We start from the raw sequence: 20,454 nt of genomic DNA on the forward strand, positions 1-20,454 counted from the left end.
CAAGAGATGGCTTCATGGACACAATAGGGGGCTCTAGAGAGGGAGTACCTAGACAGACTAGTTCTTTGGACAGAAACAAAAAATACCTTCAGTACAATGTCGAGTACAATGTCGTAAATTGCTCTAACTTCTGATATGCCATTTGCAATCTTTCCTGTTTTTTTTCCTCTTCCGTTCTCTAAATAGAATTAAAACACATGTACACCAAAGGCATTCATTCCAGATGCTCTATGTAAATTATTAGCTGTGGTTACTACCAGCGATACAACAGCAGCAGCAGATGCATGGCCTTTTCTTAACTGGGAGCAGTTGTGACCACTGTAGCCAGATTACTGCTGTTTCAAATCATGTTTGATCCATACTATACCCCATGCACCTTTTTTTTCCCTAATGACTCCTGTATCCGCTGATGTAAATGCTTACATGCTAAATCCCTATGAATAAGCTTAGAGAGTAGGGTCTTGCAACTCAAAACATGTAAGCTCAATGAAACATGCATGCAGCTTTGTAATCATAGTATCTGTTGCCAAAAATGCTTAGAGAGTAAATCCTTATAATTGCTGACACTGAAAACTCTTGTAAAAGCTTTTAGGAGGCCAATGAAACATGCATGCAGCTTCGTATCTGCTGCCAAAAATGCTTATAGAGTAAACCCTTATAATTGCTGACAATGAAAGCTCTTGTAAAAGCTTTTAGGAGGCCAATGCGAAAGCATAGATGGTACACAATATTCTACTGGCAGAATAAGCCCTGAAACTGATGCTCACTCATTCAGCACAGGATGTAGACTCAACTCTCAACATTTAAACCACAATAATGCAATATCACATCTTATCTGGTAATGCTGCCACTAGCCACTAAAAAGCTTCTCAAGCGCTGCATTTTCATCTCCACTAACACTCGTAAGGGCAGCCCTTGCTGCATCTTCAGAAAACCCCATCTCAACAAATTTGGTGACCTGTTTTTAAGACAAGACAAACCAGGGATGAATTCATATATGCAAGACCCAAACGAGTCGTTGAGCATACAACTGTACATGAAGAACTCGATCCACCTCCAAGCAAAAGTAATGGATGTACATGCCATGAGAATCTAAAACCACAATGTAAGCCAAACCTTTTCCTGCAATCCAACAGATGCTCGCTTGGCAAAAGACTCGGTCCAATAGCGTGCTGTTGCCACAAATGTTGAATTCTGCTTCAAGTACTGCAGTAAACAAAAATAGTTTAAAACTCGTATCAGCCGGCTGGACTAGCTTAACTACATCCCTAACCTGATCTGGTTAGACATTAATCTGAGGTCAGCTCTCAATACAGCCTCTCAAGATTTACAAATAACTGTAGTTGGATATACTTTAGGGTTGGATTATCCTACACACAAGCTAGACTAGGCATTAAGATAATAAATAAAGGAGTATGACAAGGGCATGGATAGGCTAAAAATGGGCAATAGAGATTAGACTTGTGAGTAAAAGGGGGGTTCCAATTCTAGATAGGGCAACTTGCACTTTTGGCAGAATGTCACAGGGCTAGCAAGAGCCAATGTCTCCAATAACTCAGCCATAAGAGTAGCCTGCTGAAGGGGGCTTTCACGTGGATAGTTTCACAGGTGTGTTTGTGCTGCCTGTTAAAGCATAATTTACCACACCAACATGAGACTCATTCAAGAAGCTGCGGATGCCCTTAATGATAATGGTACACGTAGACAACCAATTAGAGAGATTAATAACAGACCTTACAAATCTTTCTCAGAGGTTATTGAGGGGAAAGGGGGACGATTTTGACCCTTGGAAGGAGGCATCACGGACAGAGGTTGGATATGATGGGGACCAAGAAGTATGGACACAAATCTGAATCAGGTCTCTTAAGGGTTAAGGCTCAACACAGATATCTGGGATGATATTTACATCAGCTTTACTTGGAGATGTAGCCATATGGGCTACTGCACCATTTCGGAGGCACAGAATAATGTTATATATAAGATTTGAATGCACCAACTCAGAATCCTCACTTGCTCAGCAACCACAGCATCTTGGGGATCCCCTGGTTCTGGTGCAGAGAGTAACGCTTGGAGAGAAAGCAATGCTGTCTTTAAGGTAAGGGCAGGACTCCACTGATCCTTAAGAATGTCCAAACATATTGCCCCATTTTGACTGCTTATATTCGGATGCCTGCATTTTCCCAACATAATCCTTTCAATAACTACGTGAAAAGCACAAAAGTCTTCCAGATCTATTTTAGACAAGCTGATGCATATGCAATTGCATGGATATCCAGGAATTTTATCAACTTAATTCATAGCCCTCATAAAGGAATGTCAAAACAATTCAATTTTTTTGTTGAACAGCCCACCAAACTTTTGTAATGAACTGCATCTTTGGTGGTTCAAATGGATACGCAGCTGCAAGGTACAGAAGAAGAAAAAACAATAAAAATCTCTCTCTCTCTCTCTCTCTCTCTCTCTCTCTCTCATAATAAGGCAAAAAATCAAGAAGGCCTACAATCAGAACACATGGTTGTAAGAAGATCAATCAGCGCAATGGGAAGAAGACGCAACATTCAACTAGAAGGTGAAGCATGTCGTCAACAAACTCAAGATCTAGCCAAGTTTGCATATACACCTAAAATGGAAGAGGATTAAAATTCAGCAAGAAAGTGGTCCCAAATGTAGATGGGGATTTTCAAGGTATAAAATTTTCAGGGAGTCCGGACAGTGAGAAGAGGCCACTAAAGAATCAACAAACATTCAAAGCTAAATGTTGCAGGCAACCCCAACACCAGAGATCCAGCATGCCATTGCCTACAAGTTCACCATGCTGGTAAATGAACTGGTTTATCAGCCAAAAAGTTCCAAATCAAGGACAGCTTGTGTCAACACCTCCATGATGATTGAGGAAGAATCCCCAGCGCCCCCACCCCCCACCCCCCACCCCCCCCGGCGCGGCGGTGACTGGCCTTAGTCCCAAATAGGTGCACAACCACACACACGTAGAGAACACAGAGTGCAAGATGAGGGTGTGCTGGAAAAACTCAAGTAATAGAATAATGAGTGAGTACAAGTGAGTGTGCTGAAGTACACTAGTGCCAAGGCTAAAAAGCCCAACACACAAGAGTGTGTTCACACGGGAAAAAACCCCTGCCAGCACAAGGTAAAAAGTGTCCATGTGTAAGACTATTCACACCAGGACTTCCTAGAGGCCAAAGGCTAACAAACCCCCCTGAAGTGAATGGTGTGAACGTACACGGTGTGTGACAGATCACCCTGAAAATGGTAGTAAGCCTATAGCTTTGCGAAAAGCTTCAAACTTCTCCATGGAAAGGGACTTGGTAAACCCATTTGCAACATTGGCCTGTGTAGGCATGTAAGTCAAGGCTATCTCTCTTGCATGCAACCTCTCCCTAACAATCTTATTTGCCTATGCACTACCCATCTTGATATTTTATTTTTTTTCCGAGAAAAGATCCTTTCATTAGTTATATAAAAACGCCCGTAGGGCTACAAAAGATCCTCTCCTGCTCACAAGAAAAACAGAGCAGAGAACAAAACAAGGCAACCAAGGAGACTCTCCCTAGGTGCTGAAAAGTACAAGTATCAGTACAAAGAAGCCGAGGGGCTATATCATACAATAGGAGGGGGGGAAAGCCAAACAGGTGGCCTGTAGTGCCAAACGGGGAACCCCGCGTGTAGGGTATAGAAGAGGCCGCTGCACCAAGTGGTGTGAAAAGCCTGGCGCCGCAAGATCGCCTCATACGAGTCGCCCCGGATGCGGTCATACTGTCCTCGCAGGGTGTGGATCAACTCCTGCCAAATCCCCCGAACAGTCTCTGCTGGTGGCTCCAATCTCCCCTCAAAAGCCCTGAAACACCGGGCCCTCCAGGTGAACCAGATGGTGAGGCTGCTGAGGAGCTCCCATCGTAGATCCCTCTCCTGTGTCCAGCTGGCGGACGAGAAATCCGGTGAAGGAACAAGGCGAGGCTGGCCCCTAATGAATCTGATGGCCTGGCTGTCCTGCTCCGTCTCATAGCCCATAGCAGGCCCTGGCGAAGTCGACCAAGCAGCGGCACCCCATGTATACATACCCTTTGGAGAGGGGGAGGCCAGAATACGCAGCATCTGCAACCAAATCTGCTGCACCTGAGGGCAGTCCCATAGGCAATGTCTCTGTCTCCATAGGGTGGCCGCATCGGACGCAGGCCGCCGGAAGACCGCTGTAGACAAGCCAGGTGCCAACTGCTGAGCCCCTGTGGGCGACCAGCCACTGGAAAGTCGAGATCCTGCGGGCCTGTCGACTAGCCCAGAGCCGGGTCCAAAAATCCTCCAGGAACTCCTGTGAGAGTCCCTGTAGCCGCCAGTGCCCCGATGCAGCTGGAGAGACCATCCTCCTCGCCGTCAAAATATGTCGCCCCAACCGAACAGTATACTCGAAAAAGGTGATCTCTGTGGCCTCAAGGGATGCATAAGGATCATGCCACTCGTACTCACCAAGGTCCCACTGGAGCCGGGCCAAGGGGCGCGCTGCATATGCCCATATGCGCCAATCAGGGAGCACATCTGCAGGGTCTGGGTCAATATGCCACTTCCGAGAAGCGGCGGCCACTACCCGAATCCTCTGAAAGATGCACTCTGCAACCAAAGGCGACTCCACCTCCACTCTCTGAAGTCTGCCCTCATCCTGAATCTCATAGTAGAGGCATCTGACATCCTCAGTGCAAGCTCTGACGGCAATCAGGATCTCCAACTGTGTAAAGGCTCCCATCCATCGTGGGGCCACTAGCTCGAGAGGCGTGAACCACTCCTCTGTGAGTGTCTCCTGAATGTCATCCCTCATAATCAACCCCCCTCTGAAGTGACTCAGCATCTCCACCTGGATCTCCTCTGGGAGACTGCAGAAGGCCTGCCAGTCTCCAAAACTACGTGATGGGCCTGCCGCCAAAGGTCCCCAAGCTAGACGAGGCCGAGAACCCAGCATATAACCCTGCTCTGTGCGAACCGCTGGGCTCCAGATGAGCGGCTGTCTGGCCCACTTCTCAACACAAGGAGGAGGTTTCTGAGAGAGCCCCGGTCTCAATAGCTCCCAAGCTCTCAGGATGCTCAAGGCAAATCTGTCCTCCCATCCTCTACTGAGGCCTGTCCTCCTCATCTCTATGAAGATCCATCGTATCTCTGGTGCCCAAGTGCCCCCTGCTGGGGGAGCCCGAGCCTGCAGCTGCTGCAAAAGAAGCTCTTTACAAGGCTCAGCGCCTGGAAGCAGCCCCCGAACAATAAGCTTCCCCAATAAGGCTCTACTCTGATCGACTGGATCTATAATGCCCAAGCCTCCCTGGGCCAGCGGAAGTGTAATAACTGCCCAAGCAACCTTTGCCCGGGCTGGCTGACCATCCGCCCAGACCAAAGAAAGTTCCTGATCAGCCTCTGTACCTGGCTGATGCAAGAGCTCAAGAAGATCCAACAAGACGTAATGTACCACATGGTCGCTAAAAGCACCTGATTTGCCACCACCACCCTCCCAGCCAAGGATAGCCGAGCTGTACTCCAATACAAAAGCTTCTTCCGAATGCTCAGAAGAAGCGGAGCAATCTGCTGCTCACGTGACAAATCTAGTCCAATCTGGCATCCCAAATATCGCACTGCTGTGCCAGGAGGAATCCATCTAAAACCCGGGTCTGGGCTCCATGCCGGAGTGGGAGCGCTACTAATCCAAAAGGCCACTGTCGTGCGCCAATTGATCAATGCTCCCGAAGCTGCACTAAAAACCTGGAGCTACTGCTCTGCCCGAAGAAGATTGGCCTCCTGGCCATGCAAAAATAAGCCCGTGTCATCAGCAAACTTAGCATCGAGCAGGTCCTCCCCCCGGACTGGGAGCTCGAGTCCTCTCAAACCAACCTCCTCAGCCGTCAAATACATGCTCATAGCCTTAGCAAAGAAGAGAAAAAAGAAACGGGGCGAGAGAACACCCCTGATGGACTGATCCGGTCAGCTCAAAACTCGGCCCCCGTCCTCCTGCAATCAACACCTGGCTACGAGCTATGGAATACAGAGCCGCCACCCCTCTAATCCAACCTGGCTCAAAGCCCAGGCGAAGCATAGTGCCCTCTAAGAAACCCCAATCGACTCTATCGTACGCCTTCTCAAAATCGAGAAGCATCACGACCAAGTCCTCACCAAGAAATCTAGCTCGGGCCGTCGCCTCCCAGAAGGTGAAAATGTTGTCAAGGATACTACGCTCCTTGACGAATCCTGTCTGGGTAGCATGAATCAACTTCCCCAGGAGGGACTGGATCCTCAAACTCAAGGCCTTTGCTAAGACCTTGTAGACAGTATTGAGGATCGTAATAGGTCTCCAATGCCGAATATCATCTGATACTCCCTTCCCCTTGGGGATAAGAAAGATCAAGCCCTCTGAAAAGCTCTGTGGCATCACCCCAGTGTCCAAAACATACTGAAAGCCCCTGCGGAGACCTGGCCCCAAAAGGTCCCAAAAGCGCATAAAAAAGGCAGGCGTCAATCCGTCCTCCCCTGGGCAACTATGGCGCGGAGGGACCCTCAAGGCCTCAGCAAGCTCAACCTTTGAAAGAGGCTCACCCAGAACTGTACGCATACGATTTGTGACCCTCCTCTCCACGTGGGCCCCCACAGTCTGTCTGCAAGCATCCCGAGCCTCAGTGGCTGGCTCCGCTGAAAGCAGGTCTCTGTAGAACCCAGTGGCAATGGCTCTGATCTCCCCGGGCTCAGTAGCTACCGATCCGTCCGGCCTCCCAAGCTGACGGACTCTTGCTCAAGCATGGCGGGGTCCAGTAATCTCAAAAAACTCCCCAGTCACTCTATCACCAAGCTGCGTCCACTGAGAGGCCTGGCGACGATAGTAAAACTCATGTCTCTGCTCCTCTGCCTCTCTAACCTCCTGGCGTGCCTGGATCAGCTGGGACGCCACCCACTCACATGCAGGCTGCTGCTCCTGAAGGCGCTGAAGCGAAGCAAGGCTGCGTCTCAGCCGATGCTCCCGCTCGCGAGTCTCTCCCAGCCATGTCAAGGCTGCAGCGTGCAGAAAAGAGCTAAGTTCGATGAGTCCCTGGGCACACTGGCCTGCTGCATCCTGGTCAGAGCTCTGACTATCATGCCAGATCCTCTCAATGTCCGCAACGAGACTAGGATCTGTAAGTACCCTCTCTGGGATCTTCAACTGCAAGCTGGTCTCCCGTGTCCTCTCCTCAAATGTCAAAATAACAGGCGCATGGTCTGAAAAAGAGGTGCCAGCGAGAATGCCAACGGAGCCCCCTCGCTCCCCTAACCAGTCGCCCACATAGAAGCGATCAATCTGTGATAGATTAGTCCCTCCCTGCCGGCGATCCGACCGAGAGAAACTAAGACTGTCCTGAGACCGGGAGAAGGCCCCATGCTGCCATGCATCAGTGATCCTCAGTGACATGCAAAATCGCTCCCAAGCTGCAAGCTCCGTGCCGTGCACTGTAACATGACTGCCTCCCACCCTATCGGCCAGGTCCTCAAGCATGTTGAAGTCTCCCCCGACACACCAATGTGCGGCCTCTGGCAATGCATCCGTACCCTGGGTCCAGAACTCTGCTCTGGCACTAGCATGGTTGGGCGCATAGACGTTGAGCACGCCCAAGAGCTCATCATGCGTCCTCAGAATGACATATTGTGCTCTACCAGGCACAGTGATCCCACCATCCACAATGGCCTGCCGCCATACATCTGCAATGACCATACATACTCCTCCCTGTCCACCCAAAGGGCCAAACCCTGTAGACCAAAAGGTGTCCCATCTACCAGGCATCACCGAACCATATATCCGGATCCTGCTCTCACCCAAGTGGTGCTCCTGCATCATCAAAATATCAATACTGCCCCCAACCAGGCATCTCTGAAGCTCCTGCCTCAAGCAACCACGATAACGTATATAATGTGCTCCGCCAAGGCCCTGTACATTCCATGAGATGATCCTCATGGATGACCTACTGAGGTGGATGTTGTCTCAGCCGTACGGCGGGCCTTCGCAAGCGGCTTGGATGGAGAATAGTCCCCATCCGAGCGGCTACGAATCTGCCCACCCGGTGTGCTGCAAGAATCACGGATCAGGCGCCAGTGGCTGTGTCCCATGGCGACTGCCTCCCGCTCAGACAGAGCAACCTCGTGTATGCATACATATCCAGGGTCGCGTGCTAAGTCTGCCACTATGCGAACGACCAAATGACGAATCCCTGAGGCATCCACACTCCCCGGATCCAAGAAAAAATGAGCCAACTCCCATAGTCGGCCTATCACATCTGTCACCTCCAGATCGCTCACATGGTGAGAAAACTCAATTGCCTGAGTCTTCAAAGTGCTAAGAGCGAGCTCCAGAGTCCACTCCCGGTCGCATGGGCCACAGAGAGGGAACGAGAAGGCCACCGCTGAATCAAGTGCCTCCTCCCCGCGGGCCGGAGGTATCACTACATGAACTCTGATGGGTGCTGGCTCATGGGGACCCTCTGCTCCAAAAAGCCATGTGAAGGAGTAATCAAAAGCCTCCGAGCGCTGTCTAGTGCCGAGACGACTCAGCCGACTGCGGATAGATGATATCCGTGAAGCTCGAATCGGCATGGTAAGTCTCCTCTGCGGTGCTCAGAGCCCTCCGGACTGCAGGTGAACGCCAAGGGATTGCCAGGGCCTCCCGGGTAGTTGAGGCGGGCGGGGGGGAGGGAGGAGGGGGTGGAGAAGGAGCCGCTGCCGAAACCGGAGCGGGGACGGGAGGAGGCGAAGGTGGAAGCGAGGCGGGAGGGGGGGACGAGGGAGGGGGGGTGAAGGAGGGAGTGCTGGCATCTCCTGGTCCTCAATCGGCGAAGGGGTCTCCTCCTGGAGGGGAGCAAAGCTATTCCTCACGGGAACCCAGTGATGCTGAGACTATGGCTGCTGCTGCATCGGTCTCCGGGCGTGCTGCTGTGGTTGTCTCCCTCGGCGGCGCCCCTGTCCAGGCTGCCACTCCGAGGTCTCTGTGGGCTGAGCAGGTGTCCCGGAGATTGCCTGCCGAGCCGCATCTGTGGGCGGGCCATCAGGGGTCTGCTGCTGCGGTGAAGGTCGGGGTCTCCTGCGAGGGCAGGCCTTGGCCAGATGGCCGACCTACCTGCAAATAAAGCACTGGTTCGGGAGCCCCGAGAACTCCTCTCTCTGATCAATCCATCCCCCCCTATCCTAAGTAGCTGAATGACCTTCGGAAGGGAGGAGATGTCAAGAACCAAAACTCTGACCGAAGATAGCCCAGCTGCTCTAGCCACCACTGAAGCTGCTCTGGCCACCACTGAAGCTGCTGTGGGGCCAGTCTCTAGCACCGAACCCACCAATGCTCCTAGCCTAGAAAGGAGCAGAAGGTACTCACGGCGGAGTCCAGGGAAGCAAACTGTAACATGGAAAAGGCGCTCTCCCTGCTCGGCCGCTGCTGGGTCAAAGCCATGCTGCCAAGGTCTGAAGAATGCCCGAGCACCCCTGACGTCAAGGGGACTCATGGCTAGGACCTTGGCCACGCTCTGGGCTGTCTGGAACTCGATCTGGTAGCGTCCACGGCCCAGTAGCTGAACGTCCAGGATCTTGCCCACATTTGCAAGAAGGCGGGCCTGGAGAAGATCCCGGATCTCCCCTCTGCTGGGGCGAGAGCCAACTATACGGCAGATGGTGGAATGTGCCTGGAGGAGTTCCACCTCTGCGGCGAGGCTCGCTTCCTCTTTTGGCGAAAGAGAAAGCCTAATGGGGGTATCCTCGGGGGCGGGCGAGGGGGCTGCGGGAGAGTCCCTCTGAGGTGGGGCGAGAGGAGCCTCCATCAGTGTCTGAACCTATGTCGAAGGCGGAGCGAATGCGGAGAGTCCTGCAAGAACCGAGCTGCACACAAAGGACGGAGGGGGAAGGCGGAAGGCAAAAAGAAAACCCCAGGGTACGGAAAAAAACAGAAAAAAGGGGAGGGGGGGGTAAGGCGGCGAAGACAAAAAACCCCAGGAGGGAGGCGGAAGCAGCGTGAAAAAGAGGGTGGGGGGGGGGGGGGGGAGATAGGGCGACGGCTGGCAAAAGGGGGGGCGGGGCGCTGAAGAAGGGAGGGAGGGCGCGAAGGAGAGGAGCAGGGGCAGGGGACGGCAGGCGCTACAACGCTGGGGCGCGCAGGACAGCTAGGCGGGGGAGGGGGGCAAACGTGAGGGCAGGCGAGGGGGGGGGGGGAGCAGACGCGAGGGCGGGAATGGGGGGAGGGCGTGCAGTCAGCGCGAGCAGGGGGGGGGGAGAGCATGAGCTTCAGCGAGCATCTCCTCCTACCCGTCTTGATATTCAGTATGCAGTGTCACAATTCAGCAAATTTATGCATTGCCTTGGGCACTTGGCAATGCAAGCAGTGAAGTGTGTCTTTAGTTACCTTAAAGGCACTCAGGACTTTGCATTGTTTCATGGCAATGCGTCTTCTTTATGCTTGACCGCCTACACTCATAGTGACTAGGTAGGATGTTATGACACTAGGGTGTCAAGCAGTGGTAATTGTTTCCTTCTTGGATATTCATGCATTTCATGGCTCAGCAGCAAGTAGTAGCCGATAGTGGCTGAACCTTTCTAAGAGCTACTCGATGTATCTGCGCTGAGATAGCATGATGCCCTCCTCAACTGATATAAACTGAATAACCAAATAGTAATGCAAAAACCCCATGTTTGTAACATCAAATACATGCTGTAATTCAACCATAAAAGCTGAAATATGTCCCTCATCACGGCGAGTCACGAGTAAATCATCCACATAAAGGTGTAGGACTATGAAATCATACCCTTGTCTGCAAACATAGAGGGTACTCTCAGTAGGACTATTCTGAAAAATATGAGAGATCAAGTACGCATAAATCTTTTGATACCAAGAACAAGGGGCATGTTTAAGACCATAAAGTGCTTTACACAATCTGCATACTTTATACTCTGCAAAGCCATGAGGCTGCGATACATATACCTCCTCCTACAAATCACCATTCAAAAAAGCAATTTTGACATCCAACTGATGCACATTCCAACCTTTGTGCAGTGCGTATGGTAGTCATACGTGAAGTAGGCGCAAAAGTCTCCTCATAGTCAATGCCCTCTCACTGGGCACAACCTTTGGCGACTAAACGAGCCTTATAGCGATCAATCAAAGCCATCATCCAAGTGCCAAGCTGAACTGCATGTAATCCACATCAATGACAACAAGAGAGCAAAGCATAGCTCTCCAACTGCACCAGTGATAAGCATAAGAAGTGGTAGTAGATATACACACATGTAAAGGCAATAGGATCCAGAAGTCATGCCTGTGAGACATGCAATGTAAGCTGCAAGAGAAAAACTAATCAATGGAGGATCCAATGAGGAAAAATCAGCTATGGTAGGGCTGATATAAGTAAAAATTCAGCAATGGTAAAAGCTGAAAAGCGGAAGAAAAAGTGGGGGCTTGGGCGGCCATCAGCCAATGCTATGAGAGGATGGGTAAACTCTCAGCGATGCCATGATCAGTGGCATGTATGGCAAGTGTAAAGATGCATAATCCCACAATGAATAATATACATGTGACATGTCAAAACCATGAGAGCAAGCCAACACTGGCCAAGTGTGTAAAAGGCACTCCCAGTAAACATCACATGTGAGAAAGTGACAATGTCAACACTGTAGAAACAATCCCACTGCAAGGAAAAACAGCATAAAAGGCACCTCCAGTAGACATCACATAAGAGAAAGAGTCTAGCATAGACAAGCATAAGGGTCAACAAGCATAAGTGACCATGAGGCATCACCAACTGCATGTGGGCAAGTAAAATCCCCCCCTGAAATGCATCTGCCAGACAATGCATACCAAGGAGTACAGACTATAGAGCATAGTCATCAAAAGCAACGGCATCAGAAGACATCTCTGCAGGTGATGAAGATGTAAGGGTCAAGGCTGATACGTGTGTAGCCAAATTGGCCTGATCTGCACCTGTGGAAGAAGATGCCAGCTTCTTCTTTTTTTCACTCTCAATACGCTTCCTGCATTCCTTTATGGTGTGCCCTGTTTTCTTGCACTAATTACAGCGCTTTTTCTTTTCAGGCTTGTCATTTGTCTTGGGAGGATCCAATGGGCCAGGTTTAGGCCCAGATTGATTCCTACAAAAGGGAGCAGCCATTGCTGACTCAGCAGACATCATGTTGTTCCTATTGGAACGAGATTGCTCTTCATTGAGCAAGAGAGTCACAAGGTTGTCAAAAGTGACCGCATTAGGTGCATTGCCAGCCAACAACCGTAGAGTGGTGCCAAATGTCTGATAAGAATCAGGCAAATTACACAAAACTGTCTGAACAAGATAGCCATATGTCAAGACCTCATCAATGTTAATGAGCTGCTCTCGTAGGTCTTTCACATGCGTAAGCTACTGATCGATAGAGTCACCTTCAAGCATGCGGTCAGTCTCAAGCTTGCTCCGAAGGTAAGCTACACGAGCCTCATTGCGACCTAAATACGCTGCCGCCTAGGTATCCCGAGCACCCTTTGTAGTGGTGCAGGAACGAATGTGCGGAATGATACTTTCCAAAGAAGGCTACACGGCAGCTACGGCACCTCTGGAGTTGGTTCATGCGGATTTATGCAGCCCCATGTGCACTCCGTCTCTTGGTTATACGGGTTATGTTTTTCTTTTGGTTGATGATTTTGCACGTATACCTCGGCCTATTTTCTTAAATCCAAAGATGAAACTATCGACAAATTCCAAACATGGAGAAGCTTGGTGGAGAAACAGTCGGGACACTCTGTCTTGACATTACGAGCCGACAAAGAAGGCGAGTTTACTTGACAATTTAACTAGTATTGTGAGCTACATGGCAACGGGAGTTTCCCAACACAAGTATCAAGTACTCCTTCAAAGAACAGCGTGGTGGAGCGAAAGAACCAAATTGTGATTGAGATGGCTCAAACAATGTTGGAACATCGGAGACTTCCTCAAAAGCTTTGGGCGGAGGCAATTACTACTATTATTTACATTCTCAATCGGTCCCCTACTACTGTTGTTCCAAGGCAAACCCCCTTTTAGGCCTACCTAGGAAGAAAAACTCGGTTTCACACTTTCAGGTTTTTGGATCAGATGCATTTGTTCATGTACCTGATGGTGACAAGGAGAAGCTAGAGGCTAAGTCCAAGCACCATATTTTGGTCGGTTACAACTCAAAATCCAAAGGTTGTCAGCTCTACAATCCTGTAACCTCGAAGAGCATCGTTAGCAAAGATGTGGTGGTTGATGGGACTTCATCTTCCATTGCAAAGGGGGCTTCTTCATCTTCAAGGGCTGATTTGACTCAACCTCTCCTTGGTTCCTTGCTGGATCCACCTGTTCCTCTTCCTCAACTTGACCTGACATGTCCTTGAGCACATCAGGCGGAGGAATCATCCGACATTGATTAAGAGGAGGAGATTTAGTGGATGCTCCACATCAGGCTACACCTCAAGGGCAGGGTTCGACTTTTTAAGGGGGGATCTTGTATTCCCAATTGGTTGTACCAAACATTGCGAGACTCAGACGTAACACATTTGCCTTCACCTACAGCGGGGGGTCCCCATCGATCGCAATAGTTGCGTACCACGACGTCATCTCACGAGAACCTGTGTGTCAATCATGCACTGATGTCACGCATCCAAAAGGACTCGGAACCTACTCATATTGGGAAGGCGCTTTCCAAACCGACTTGGAAGTAAGCCATGGAAGCAGAGCTTGACTCTATTGCTGAAAAGGTATGGTCTACATGCTGAAAAAGACCTTGTATAGCTTGAAACAAGCTCCCGGGGCTTGGTATCTCTACATCTTTCCCGAGAAAGGGTTGTATGCTCTTATCATTCTCTATGTGGACGACTTTATCATCACAGGTAGCCACAGCACACATTGCTCAGAAAAGGGCTGCCCTTAGTAAGGAATTTAAGATGACAGATCTTGGATTGCTTCACTTCTTTCTTGGATTGGAGATTTTTCAACGCCCCCCATATTTTCCCTCATTTTTTTCCATATTTTTCCCTATTTTTATGGGCCTTAGATGTAGGTTGCCCACCCTTTTTATGGCTTTTATGCCTATTTTCAAGTCATGTAGGAGTTTAGAAGGCAATCGGCCAGCTCATATGGAGTGGATATATATGTTGCCCTCTTCCTCACTTTTTATCATCGTTTCTTCATCATTTGGTGAGCACCTTCAGCCCTTTGCCTACCGAGTCCACTCCTTGGGCACCCTTTAAAACCCATGTGTGGTACTCTTTAATAAGGGAGCACCTTTTAGAGGTACCCACCTTCATTAAAGGGGGCCCTTCCGCCAGCCTCTCCCACGACTACTTAGCTCTCTTTCTTTTATCTCATATTATTACAACTGGCGCATCTCTTCCTTGCTATCTTTATGCAAGTAGACTCTCTCACAAGATTTTCCCATGTTGCCGTACCTATTGTATCTCTTGCAATTGCCTATTGTACCTATTGTATCTGCTACAACCCCCTACCGTACCGACTACAGCACCTACTGTATCAACAATACCCGATTGTACCTCTTGTGTTGTGCTGCCTCCTGTTGCTCCAATTGTATCTACTATGTACTTACTATGGGCACCTTCTATATCTACCGGTACTTGCTATTGGGCACCTTCTGTACCTGTTGTACCTACTATACCTGTTGCGAATTTGTTATGGGCACCTTTTGTGATAGAATGTGCAGCGGAAGAAGGGAAAGTGGAAACATAGGGGGGGGAGAGAGAGAGAGAGAGAGAGAGAGAGAGAGAGAGAGAGAGATGGAGAGGAAACACAGGTGAGAACCTGCTCTCAATATCATCATCCAAAGGAATACATGTCCCGAGCAAGAGGGGAGAAACCTCGTATGTGAGGGACTGCAGCAAATAATGCTAAGCAAACAGTGAGAAATGAGGGAGGCAAGCCAGCTATATATATGCCCAAAAGTAGGCAGCCAAACAAGGACTACAAACCTGAAAATTCAAGTCAACCAGTGTCCACACCTCCTATGAGGAAAAACACTGAAGAGAAGGTACCTTCGGGTCCAACAGATGAAGCCCCCAGGTGAATGTAGAGCTACCAGCAAGTTCAGTTCAGATAAACGCAGCAACCATGGCTGCTGAAACCGGCCTCTGATAGAAAACCAGAGTGCGGTAAGAGCTAACACCTGTCCACTTGTAGTCTAGATGAAAAACCAAACACAGATTGGAGCTAGAGTGCCCAAATCTGAATACACAACGACACCTGTTGGCCCCAAAGCTTGGCGCCCCTTGCGGTATTTCTTTATTCCATTAAAATAATATGTATGGCTGAGTACAACACAAAAACCAGCCAAGAGTTTACACCTGTAGTCCAATCTGACTGCCCACAAATCCTTCTCAGCACAGAGGGTGTATGCACACAGATCTGTGTCTTCAAGCAACACACTGTGCCTCCCTCTGATCAGCCAAGTTCACAAAGCAAGCCAGCCATGGGCATACATCTGGCATAACTCATAAGCATGATACATATTCTCAGCTCAACATACATGTGCTGTTCAATCCCTGTCTTAATCTCTTGTCAATCTGCTATACTCCTCCTCTCACAAGGAGCCAGATAACACATACCTGTAGCAGACATCAAGCAATAGAAAGAGAGATGGATGAACAGAGTCAAGGCTTACCAAGTTCAGCTCGTGAAACAACTCTGGAGGAAGCAACAGCACCAATCTGTGCCTGCAGGCACTTGAACCCACAATCCTGCTTCACACATGTGCTCGCACTTGCCTGTATCTTCCTCCTGATGCTCACTCCTATGCTGTCCTTGAAAGTACAGATCTGAAAATCAGCACTGTACTTGATTGTACCGCCTCGGGATGCGTGCCAGGCGTTGTACTTGCAAAAACAACCTGCTGTCCTGATTCTGGTCGCCTGAATATGAGTACACAGGCCTGTCCAGCACCTGTCTGCACCACCTGCAGCACTGTACTTGCTGTACCTGGCTGTCCGTACACTGTACGGCAGCCGTACAGTACTGTACTTGCTGAAAAGCAAGCTGTGCAGCCTGCACAGGCCTTCTGCGCAGTCCCAAACAGTAGCTGTCCTGTGCGCCGACAGCAGCAGAAGAGAAAGAGAGAGAGAGAGAGAGAGTCCTGTACTGGCCGTACAGTGCTGTACGGCTGGTTCCTTCAGAAAAACAGCAGCACCCTGCAGCAAAACAGCCGCCTTCTCCTCTTCTTCAGCTTTCCCACGTTGGAACTCAAGCGCATGAAGGAAGGCTCCACTTTTACTACACGACTCCCCAAAAAGGGAGGAGAGAGAGTGTAGAGAGAGAAAACCTCCTTCCCAAGTTAATTCCTAGGGCCCAACTTAATAAGTTCCTAGGGCCACTAAGGCCTAGGGGCAAAACTTCAATAAACATTAAAAGTTAATGTTTTAATGTTCCCCCTTCACACCTAGGGATGTCCACACATCTTAAACACTGTCCGGGCACCCCCCATGTGAATCATAAAATATTCTGACCCTGCAACCACCATGCCCACACTTGTCCTGCTCCATTTTCACAGGGCCATGACATACCCCCCTCTTGAAAGATGGCAAGCGTCCTCGATTGCATTCTGGTGATGCATCAAAATATCGAAAGTGAAATATACAATATGGCAAGATCAGCGTCCCAATCTCTCTGAGCCATACACATGTATCAATATTCACTGCAAATCAATGGCATAGTAATAGTCCAAGTTGTATACCACTGTGAACCATACATATCCAGAAAAATCTCCATGTGACTAGTACACATATATCATAGAAGTCCCATAAACAGATGTACTGTCAGCCTCAGTACCTTCGGATGAGATAAAATCTGCACCAAGCAACCTCTAGATGTCATCTGAGCGTGTCTGTATCAAGGGAGTGGAGGTGCTACCCCCCTCTCGAGCATCAGGTAATGCTCCAGACCCATGCTCTGCTGAACCTGAATGAGCCACAATAAGAGTCGGCTCTAACTCAAAGGCATCGAGATAAAGCTGCAAAACCTGAGGTGAATCTGTTAAGTCACCTTCCTCCATCCACTTCGCATCCATCGGTGAATAGTTCTTGAACTTCACAAGATAGCGACGGGAAACTTTACCTCGTACCTTCCTTTCTTTATGTGCCAGTATCTGCTCTGGAATCAGAACCTCATCAAGTTCCTCAACTTCCGGCTGAGCCTCATCTGATACATCCTCAGGCACATCCCCACGGAAAGGTCTAAGAAGACTCACGTGAAAAGCATTGTGAATCCTCCAGTGATCTGGTAACTTCAAACGATAGGTTACCTCACCAATCTTTTCCAAAACCTGAAAAGGCCCATAATATCGCATGCTCAACTTAGGGAATAAGCGCTCTTTACCCTTCATCTTCTTGAGTCTAGCCTTTTCAAAACGCAAAAGAACCCAATCACCCAATGCAAACTGCAAATCACGTCTGTGACGGTCTGCGGCTTTCTTTTGCTTCTGCTGAGGAATAGGTGGCTGTCCATAGAAGGAACTCTGTGGGTTAGCACCAAAAGCATGCTGCATGTTCGGAAACTGTGCAGGAGATGGATCCTGTGGAGTGGTACCACTATGACCATGAGAAAGATTCTTCGAACGAACCTTCTTCTTCTTTTTCTGGGGCTCTGTGCGGGGCTCTGTGCGAGATCTCATAAATTCAGCAAATCTCTCGCTCTGTGTGAGCTGCATAAAAGTATCCATAACACCAGCCAAGCGATCTTTGAACCGAGCATCATCATCCTCTTTACTATGCACATCTTCTGGCTGTGTTACATCCTCATAAGGCTCAACATCTGCAGCCTGTTCTCCTGCAAAAATATCCTCAGATACATCTCTTTCAGGAGAAGTCTCTTGCTCTTCTTCTTCTTGATAGAAGTACTCTTCCTCTGTATCAGACATGGTTGCTGAATTTTCAGCGATGGCTTTTTCCAAAGCAACCACGAGCTCACCCCCTTCAGAAAGTTGATGATTGGTCCCGGCAACGGAACCTTGAAACCGGCCTCTGATAGAAAACCAGAGTGCGGTAAGAGCTAACACCTGTCCACTTGTAGTCTAGATGAAAAACCAAACACAGATTGGAGCTAGAGTGCCCAAATCTGAATACACAACGACACCTGTTGGCCCCAAAGCTTGGCGCCCCTTGCGGTATTTCTTTATTCCATTAAAATAATATGTATGGCTGAGTACAACACAAAAACCAGCCAAGAGTTTACACCTGTAGTCCAATCTGACTGCCCACAAATCCTTCTCAGCACAGAGGGTGTATGCACACAGATCTGTGTCTTCAAGCAACACACTGTGCCTCCCTCTGATCAGCCAAGTTCACAAAGCAGGCCAGCCATGGGCATACATCTGGCATAACTCATAAGCATGATACATATTCTCAGCTCAACATACATGTGCTGTTCAATCCCTGTCTTAATCTCTTGTCAATCTGCTATACTCCTCCTCTCACAAGGAGCCAGATAACACATACCTGTAGCAGACATCAAGCAATAGAAAGAGAGATGGATGAACAGAGTCAAGGCTTACCAAGTTCAGCTCGTGAAACAACTCTGGAGGAAGCAACAGCACCAATCTGTGCCTGCAGGCACTTGAACCCACAATCCTGCTTCACACATGTGCTCGCACTTGCCTGTATCTTCCTCCTGATGCTCACTCCTATGCTGTCCTTGAAAGTACAGATCTGAAAATCAGCACTGTACTTGATTGTACCGCCTCGGGATGCGTGCCAGGCGTTGTACTTGCAAAAACAACCTGCTGTCCTGATTCTGGTCGCCTGAATATGAGTACACAGGCCTGTCCAGCACCTGTCTGCACCACCTGCAGCACTGTACTTGCTGTACCTGGCTGTCCGTACACTGTACGGCAGCCGTACAGTACTGTACTTGCTGAAAAGCAAGCTGTGCAGCCTGCACAGGCCTTCTGCGCAGTCCCAAACAGTAGCTGTCCTGTGCGCCGACAGCAGCAGAAGAGAAAGAGAGAGAGAGAGAGAGAGTCCTGTACTGGCCGTACAGTGCTGTACGGCTGGTTCCTTCAGAAAAACAGCAGCACCCTGCAGCAAAACAGCCGCCTTCTCCTCTTCTTCAGCTTTCCCACGTTGGAACTCAAGCGCATGAAGGAAGGCTCCACTTTTACTACACGACTCCCCAAAAAGGGAGGAGAGAGAGTGTAGAGAGAGAAAACCTCCTTCCCAAGTTAATTCCTAGGGCCCAACTTAATAAGTTCCTAGGGCCACTAAGGCCTAGGGGCAAAACTTCAATAAACATTAAAAGTTAATGTTTTAATGTTCCCCCTTCACACCTAGGGATGTCCACACATCTTAAACACTGTCCGGGCACCCCCCATGTGAATCATAAAATATTCTGACCCTGCAACCACCATGCCCACACTTGTCCTGCTCCATTTTCACAGGGCCATGACAGCTGCAAATCTGAAAACGCATAAGCATATGGTACCATCAAGTCCTCATATCAGCAAACAGCATCAAAAACCTGTAGAAGAAAAAAACGTAGCAAACATGTTGCTGCTGGGGGTAGTATGAATACTGATAACTGCTGCAAACTGCTATAGACAGCTACCTGTAGAAAAACGCAGCACACTAGGTGCTGCTGCTCTGAAAACAATGCAAAAAACAGGTGTGAAGGAAGTCTCGGGAGGTCAAACCGGCTACGTATGACCACGGGCTGCTGAGAAGAAACGCCTGGAAGAGGCAGGCGACCAGCAGAAATGCTGAGAAAAAAAACGCAAATCTGTCCACCTTGCTGAAAACGGAAAAAAATACAGGAGGGAGCGAAGGGAGCATCCAACACTGAAGATCACCGACACTCTGATACCATGATAGACTGTGCAGCGGAAGAAGGGAAAGTGGAACATAGGAGAGAGAGTGAGAGAGAGAGAGATGGAGAGGAAACACAGGTGAGAACCTGCTCTCAATATCATCATCCAAAGGAATACATGTCCCGAGCAAGAGGGGAGAAACCTCGTATGTGAGGGACTGCAGCAAACAATGCTACGCAAGCAGTGAAAAATGACGGAGGCAAGCCAGCTATATATATGCCCAAAAGTAGGCAGCCGACTAGGGAAAAAGTCCTCCACGACTAGGGAAAAATACCCAAGACTCCATAAAATGGGAAATAATATGGGAAAACATACGTGAGGGGTGACCAGCCCCTCTAGCTAACATGGTCAGCCCTAGAGGCTAAAATAGGACACCAAACAAGAAGCTAGCAACAAGGGGATGATGTCTAACATTTTGTACCTGTTGTACCTACTATACCTATTGCGGATTTGTTATGGGCACCTTCTGTACCTATTATACCTAACTGTGTACCTATTGTACTTGCTGCACCTACTATAGCCGCCTACTGTACTTTGATTGTACCTACAAGTCCATGTTGAAACCCTAACTGTACTTGCAGGTACATACTGATGTGTTAGCACATTCAT

General features: G+C 49.1%; 1 protein-coding gene across 1 annotated transcript in view; it reads right to left on the minus strand.

Moving 5' to 3' along the window:
• Positions 1 to 602: 602 nt before the first annotated feature.
• UBC27 (ubiquitin-conjugating enzyme 27) overlaps positions 603 to 20,454 on the minus strand; it is a 34,235-nt gene continuing 14,383 nt past the window's right edge. Inside the window, exons 2-5 of the mRNA XM_086805057.1 lie at positions 2,352 to 2,400; positions 2,011 to 2,170; positions 1,117 to 1,206; positions 603 to 958 (exon numbers count right to left, since the gene is read on the minus strand). Of these exons, the coding sequence (XP_086661183.1) occupies positions 851 to 958; positions 1,117 to 1,206; positions 2,011 to 2,170; positions 2,352 to 2,400 (407 nt within the window). The 3' untranslated portion in view covers positions 603 to 850. The remainder of the gene's footprint in view (positions 959 to 1,116; positions 1,207 to 2,010; positions 2,171 to 2,351; positions 2,401 to 20,454) is intronic.

This window comes from Cibotium barometz, chromosome 1 (assembly GCF_041138505.1).
Source record: "Cibotium barometz isolate CiBa-2024 chromosome 1, ASM4113850v1, whole genome shotgun sequence".
Lineage (NCBI taxonomy): Eukaryota > Viridiplantae > Streptophyta > Polypodiopsida > Cyatheales > Cibotiaceae > Cibotium > Cibotium barometz.